The 7,858-nt window shown below is 34.9% G+C and overlaps 1 protein-coding gene across 1 annotated transcript; it reads right to left on the bottom strand.

The window, feature by feature from the left end:
- Window positions 1-1,804, bottom strand: LOC145163697 (uncharacterized). Its single transcript, XM_079082496.1, has 5 exons — window positions 1,733-1,804; window positions 1,315-1,655; window positions 929-1,202; window positions 607-838; window positions 1-518 (listed from the first exon to the last, which is right to left on the bottom strand). Exons 1-5 carry the CDS (start codon window positions 1,802-1,804, stop codon window positions 1-3), a joined length of 1,437 nt encoding a protein of 478 aa, XP_078938622.1.
- Between the last annotated feature and the right edge of the window lie 6,054 nt (window positions 1,805-7,858).

Genomic DNA, 7,858 nt, shown 5'->3' with positions numbered 1-7,858 from the left:
CTATACGTCATTACGTGCACGAGTGTTTGACCTTGAGAAAATATGTCCCGCAATCATATCGCATACTGCACTCATATACATATCGTCATTTCTACGTTGTCCACTTGATACTTCGTCATGTGGCTCAATACCATCATCGGGTCCTTCATCATTGCGCGGAATATAAGATTCTTCTTGCGCTATATGAAATGTTGCATCACCACTACCGCTCATTCTAATGTAATTGTGAATCACCATTGAAGCTAGCACAATTTTCACTTGGGTCTCGAAGTCGAAATTTACATGCATATCTCTTAGTAACACCCATCGAGCCTTCCAGACTCCAAAAGTTCGTTCAATTACATTGCAAAGTGACGAATGATAATAGTTAAATTTTTCTTTGAAGCCTTTTGGTTCCCGCGCGGCACGATTCTGCCCACGTCGAAAATCAGGAATATGATAACGGATATTTGAACCTTTGTAGGGAGCAAGATAACCTTTTGTATTTGGATATCCGACGTCTACAAGGTAAAACTTACCTATAGAGGTACAAATAAAGCATATGATTGTTATTCATTTATACCGTATGAAAATATAAAACTTCTATAAATAAGTAATAATACTAACCATCGGCTGGAAGTGGAAACTTAACTTCACGTCTCCTTCGCGCTTCATTGAAAATTCTCATGTCATGTGCGCTCCCCTCCCATCCAACCCACGCAAAGGTAAAGCACATGTTGAAATCACATGCTGCCATAATATTTTGAGTAACACAATTCTTTCGTCCAATGTATTTGATTTGGTCACGTTGCGGAACAGAGGCCTTCACGTGTGTTCCGTCTATAACACCAATACAATCCTACAAATTCAAAAAATATAATAAGTTACCAATTATTTTTACAATTACACAAATTCACCAAATCACATAACTTTGCAACAAAATAAGTACCTTGAAGTATGGATAATACCGAGGGTTATTTAAAATATGTTCTGGTATAGTTTCGTTGTAGTTAGCATTTGGTTTGATGATGTCCTTAGTTAGGTTAACCACAACATCCAAGACTTTATGAAAATGCCTATGGATTGTTTCCCCAGAATGGTTAAAGAACTCTTGAACTAACCGATTTTCACATCCATACGCTAAGTACAACAAGAAAATACCAATGGACTCTTGAATAGATACACGACGTGATTTCTTTAACCCATAATATGCAACAAGATCCCTACATAACATGTTGAAAACTGGGACTTGTGATCTGAAATGTTCATAATATCGGCTCACATGAGCGTTAAGTATTTCATTGATAAGCATGCTTCCTGTGCGCGAAGATGAACGAGTTTGCCATACTTTTTCCTTCACTTTTTCCTTCATTTTTTCCTTCAAATTTTATTTTGTTGTCACGCCTGGGAGTTAACTTCTTTCCCCTCCTTTTCTTACTAGAACTATCATATGTGAGAAAAGGATCAACATCATCAAATAAGTGGACTTCGTCAGTAGCTTCTTTTCCATCCGTAATATCCACAAACTGTACATCATCCAGAGTGCTACTGTCGCCAAATTCGCAAGGTACCTTAGCCTTGTCTCCAAAAGCTACGGTATCCCGAAATAAAGCCTCGTAATATGTCTGATATACATCCAAATTCTTATCCTTAAACTTAACATACTCTTTATCTTCCTATATGTACAAAATGAGAATGTCACGAAAAAGACAATACAAATAATAAATTGGTAGATAAAGTTTATAATTATTACCTTTATTTTCTCATCCCACCATTCCTTTGATGCTGAAATTATATTTCTCACGGGATCAATTGAAATTCCCATTTCTAGTCTTGTTAAACGGTCATAATATTTGAACTCTTTCCGCATAATGTCCCATTTGTTTTTCATTTGATTTCTGTCTAAATCTTTACCCGTTCGTTCCAAAAGCCTCTTACATATATTTTGGCACGCGGGCTTAGTGAAATAAGTACCCGGTCTATTCTCGTTTTTTTATCTCGTTCATACATTCCTCAAGAAATATTTTGAATGTATGAGGATCCCAATGAAATCTATTTGTAACTTTCACTTGGGGTGTATCAATACCCACATCATGAACATTGACAGTGTCCTTTACCTATATTAAATCATCATAATGAATGAAGAAAATTCTTAAATTTCACCCTAATGTTGAATCAAAACAGGCAGAGGAATTTATGAATGCAAACAAGAATCACTACCATCAATAGGAGCAAATAACAACAAGAATCAAGGATGAAGAAAAAATAGAAGCCACAAGGGCAGTTTATGATCAAGGTTGAAGAAACACCATCACAGTGGCAGTTTCTGTCGCAGGTAGAAGCAATATATATATATATATATATATATATATATATATATATATATATATATATATATATCACAGGTGAAAGCATCGATAGCAGCAAATAACAAGAACAATCAAGGATGGAGAGAAAAAGAACAATCCATGGCTTGCTCGTCGGTTTATGCATGACAGAAAAAAAAAAAGAAAAACACAAACAGGTTGTCTGTGACATCCCCAATTTCACGGCCAGAAAAGACCGATTTAGTTTATGCTTTTTAAAATAAAATCAGAGTAATCTTCTAAAAGATGTTGCGGAATTTGTCCCCGGAAAAATATGATAAATATATTATCATGGCATTTTCGGAAGAAATGTATTTTATTCATTTTAAAACTTGGGATGTCATCGTCAATACAGAATCATAAGCATAAACAGAACTTACATTCATTTACACTAATGATTTACATCTCCTTTAATCGCTCAGTGAAATATGTCTTCGTATTGATACCTGTGATACAAAGAAAACTGAGTGGGTCAGGCTTGGGAGCCTGGTGAGCATATATGGTTTTCAACCAACAATAATACAATTATTATATTCAATCATCAAACAATCAACCCAATTACCCATCCCCATATCTCCCTTATTTCTTAAGGATTTACCCTAAGAATCGACTATCCTTTATCCATTCATTCTTCAGGATTGACTTAAGGAATTTATCCAAAGTCCATTGCTACCAAGGTTCATACAACAGGCACTACGTCACATAGTCGCGCGGGTTTATACAATAGGCACTACGTCTCATAGTCGCCAGGGTTTATACAATAGGCACTACGTCTCATAGTCGCTAGGGTTTATACAATAGGCACTACGTCTCATAGTCGCCAGGGTTTATACAATAGGCACTACGTCTCATAGTCACCAGGGTTTATACAATAGGCACTACGTCTCATAGTCGCCAGGGTTTATACAATAGGTCTCTCATCATTTTATCACACACCAACTATTCCATCTACCCATGTTATACCCAACATATTTGTAGATAAAATATATATACAGTTTAAATCATTTTAAAACTTGTATAAATCATTCATTCAACAATCATTTCAAATAAACAAACAATACATATACACATAGCACGTATTTTATATAAAATACTTCATATCTATGTGTAACATGAAAGTGACTATACACTCACTCGATAAGACGATAATCGGGCAGCACTTCGTTTCTTAAAACGATCGTTTCCAATAAAACTGGGGGCTTTAATGAAAAACCAGGTCATGCGAGGTTGGAGCTTCAAAACCGAAAAGATAAATTTTCCGGGCTCTACGGGCACTTCGGGGCGTATTCCGGGTGTTAAAAATGATACCGGGGCTTCGGGGGAAGTAGAAATAGCTAAAATATTGATTTAGGGGTGAAAAATGTCAAATTTCCAATTCTAGCCGGGAGATCTCGCAACCCCCCTATTTATAGGGTGCGAGACCGAAGTTTAGTGGCTAAGAAGGCTACACGCGGCAGCTGCGAGGCTTGGAGGTGGCTCGGATGCGAAGGCGCGTCGGAAGCTTGTAGGCGAGACGTGGCTCGCTTCGGACACCTCCACGGATGCGACACGCGCCTGATTTCGGTTGGACCTCCCTTCGGGCGTATCAGCAGCTGACACGAGGCGGACACGCGTCGGTCTCGTACTGGGCCATGCTTCAGACTCGTCATCAGCATCGAACACGGGTCAGCAGGCGAGGCGAGGGTGACGTGGCCGAACACCAGCCATGCGAAATTCCTCGGATTTCGGACTTTTCTTGATTTTTGTGCCCCGAACTTCTAAAATCCATAACTTTTGCATACGGGATCCGTTTTTGACGTTCTTTATATGCACGCGTAGGAAAAATTATGCTCGACAACTTTCGTTTAGACTCCGTCGGCTAATTTTGAGTTTATTTTTAATATTATTATTTTTAACAGACCGGGACAGGAAAATCCGTTAAAAATTCATAACTTCTTCATCCGACGTCCGTTTTCGTCTGTCTTTTTATCTTTATGCTATTAACGAGATCTTCGATTCTTGTTTAGGTTGTGTCGGCTAAAAATCACTCGATCTAAAATTCGAGTTTTTAGATGTCTACTGTTAAGCTGAAACTTAGAAAATTATAACTTCCTCATACGAAGTCAGATTTGGGCGTTCTTTTTATACATACTCTCGGTTTAACGAACACTACGACTTTCGTTTAGATCACTAAGGCTAAAAAGTAGTTTATCAAAAACTCACTTTTTACGACATTCGGCACCGTGCCGATTTTGTCGCGAAACTTCGACAGGTCATAACTTCTTCGTTATAACTCGGATTTCGGCATTCTTTATATATCCCTAATCCTTGTCACGACCACTACAACTTTCTTAATAGATATCGGCTTTATCTAATATTTATTTTCGACGCTCATTTTTATTCTTAATTAATTAAACCCTAATAATTAAGCATAAAACACATAATTTTCACATAATATTCACATAATTCCTTTTCATTTCTTCTAAATGAGTTACAAAGGTTAACCTAGACTATTATGTCAATATTAATGCCTAGCCTAGAAACACGGGCGTTACATTGTCGATGTATACCAAACGAAAAAAGGAAGAAAATTCAAACCTGATCGTCGATGGCTTGAAGATCGTCGATGGATTCCAGGGTTGATGGCTAGTCGAGAAGAGGGAATAGCGATCGGCAGTAGAATTGTGAAGCAATTGATCGACAAAAGGGTTTATGGGTTTTATGTATCGTTTTTTTGAAGGGTAATTAGGTAATTTCTCAAATCACTAAAAATAGGCAATAAGCAATAAGCATCCCCCTTTCTTCTTAAAATCAACTTATTTAGCTTATTTCTACCACAATAAGCTGATTTTTAAAGATTCTTATCCAAACACTTAAACTCGGCTTATTGTGGTGGGAATAAACAATAAGCAATAAACATCCACTTTTTTCCCTATCCAAACACCCCTTAATTGGGAAAGTGGAGAGGAAAGGGGCTTATGAATTCAGTCCTGCCTTTTTTTCACAATTACTGCTTTTTTCCACAATTGCCTTTGTATTTCTCTAAAATCAATCATGTTTTCTAGATAACTGATTTTTCTCTCCTTTTTATTTATCATAAACCTATTGAAATCCCTAATATCACTCCAACTTTCATTAGTCTTCTTCCTTCTTCTGTTGCATTGCCCCCAAAAAAATCAATGTTACCTTCTCCATCTCATCAAACAAGCATGCCTCACCTTTTAGTTAATTTTAAGATTGATTTTTATTGAATGAATGTAAATAGGTTTATAATTACACGCTATTGATGAGAATTGGAAAAGTCAAAAAATAAAAATAAAAAAATGAATACCGATGAATTAAAACAAGTTAAAATCTAATAGTCGATATTCATATGGCGTTTTTCTTTCATTAAAAATGTAAAATTTAAAACCAATGAATTACAATGAAGTAGAATTTAATGACTACTTTTTTTTCCATGTTCTATTTTTTTTTCTCTTTATTTACTTTCTAACTCTCCAAGCTAGAAAATTGTAGTTCTTCATATGTGTACAAAGAGCATAAAGAAATAATATACTCTAACATATATTTTGATTTAATTTTATTATTGAACTTATTTAAAATGATGCTTAATGTAAATTAAATTCATATTTTTTAATCTATTTTACATTTAAAAATTATTTAATTTGATAATGTACGCTTTAAATTTATAACGATTATTGAATATGTAGTCAACTTGTCATTTGTTATTATTAAATATGAAGGTAAAATATTCATTTATTTAGATTCGGATAATGCATTCAGTGCAAAAAAGAAAAAATATTTCTATCAGCAACATTTTATCCGTTCTTCATTATCCATTCAGGATATTTATCAGTTCATGAGGAAAAAAATAGGGCCTAAGAATATCTTCACCACATTAGGAATTAGGTTAATCAAATCCAAAGTCATTTTCTATCTTAAATCTATCAACATTAGGTAAAAGAAATTATACATTTTAGGGCTCGGTCACAAAATCATGAGACTGAACCGATACTTCACAGTTACGAAGAAGATCTACAAAACTAGTATTCGTAGGCTACATTATTTGTTCTTGAGTATTGTTTTTCAATTTGAACACAAACTTTATGGAAATGCAACTGTAAAATAAATAATAAAGATAAAATATGTAAATTATTATGTTACATATAATGTTTCACATGAGATATTTGAAATTAAGAAAAAATGAAGTACTTTATGATTAAGTTGTGAAGCAAGGTTGATTGCTGAAGTTATAAACATGAATGAGGAATATATAGAAACTAGGATTTCAAATTTCAAAGTGTTATTTTTTTATGAAAAAAGGATGATGAAAATTGAAACCAGTAAACTGAATTTATAATGCCAAAATTGAAATGAGATTAAACGACTACTCAATGACTACATCTACTTTTATACATGAAAATGACTACTCAATTGTTCTTAGAGCATCCACAATGCAAGTACTATAAGAGTTGAATAAGATGATGACTATGATTGAATAAGTGTTGAATGGATTGTGGGTGATGACATGGAGTAGAGTTGAATAGAGGAGTTAAATGATCATTGAATGGTTCAATAGAAGAAATAAAGTGGTGATTAGGATTAAATATGTATTTAATGGGTTGTGGGTGATGTTGTATAGATGTTTAATGGATCATGTGATAATCTGTTGAACTTTATAGAGTTCAATGGATTGTGGATGCCCTTAGAGATGAAAGTGACTACTAATATAATGCCAAAATTAAACTATTCCTTTTTTAAGCGAACAATAAAATTTGACACATCTACTTTTAGGAAAATTGACATTGTCATTGTCCCGGATTGGTCACTCAAGTTATTTTTTTCATAAATTAGTCCCTCAACTTTCAAATTACCTGTCAATTACCCTATGTTCATCAATTTTAGTCGGTTGTCCAATTACGAAGCTTACATGGAAATACGACGTGTGCGAGAAGGTAAAGCGTTACTGTAGCTACTCAGCCACATCACAACCCGATCATCACCTACCTAATAAATGATACCCTCATATAACACATTCCCGGTTATATTGTTTCCTTAATCTGAGCATTCGAGCAAAGCGTTTCAAGTTAAGAGATCTCCCGATAGCTTCCTCATCCTCCTCCACCAGTCGAACGTTGAGGCTACGAGCTGCAACCGTCGGCGACGCATACAACCTTCCCGATTATGACTGTGACAAATCCTCATTGCAACAAATTTCATGGCGCATTGTAAATCCCTAGAGGATGTTCTTTAACTATCAAAATAACATGGTGAGCTTCCGATCTGCCCATATTTACTTCTATATTGATAATATTTTACTTAATCTAAGCTTTATTCAAGAATATAGGGTTTTGAAAACCCTAATGTGTCTGACATAAACACGAACCTAGGCATTCTTTGTTTGTTTATTTGATTAACAGATCAAGATTACTTGATTAACAACTATGTTTTGTGCTTGTTTAATTGATTAACTGACCAAGCTTATGAAATGAAACTTCTTTGAGTGGATAGATGATGAGTTGGAAGATGATTAC

Source organism: Lactuca virosa, chromosome 3 (assembly GCF_052849685.1).
Source record: "Lactuca virosa cultivar CGN04683 chromosome 3, Lactuca_virosa_CGN04683_v6, whole genome shotgun sequence".
Classification (NCBI taxonomy): Eukaryota; Viridiplantae; Streptophyta; class Magnoliopsida; order Asterales; family Asteraceae; genus Lactuca; species Lactuca virosa.
Note: the sequence above shows the minus strand (reverse complement) of the source record. Positions and strands in the feature narration are given on the sequence as shown.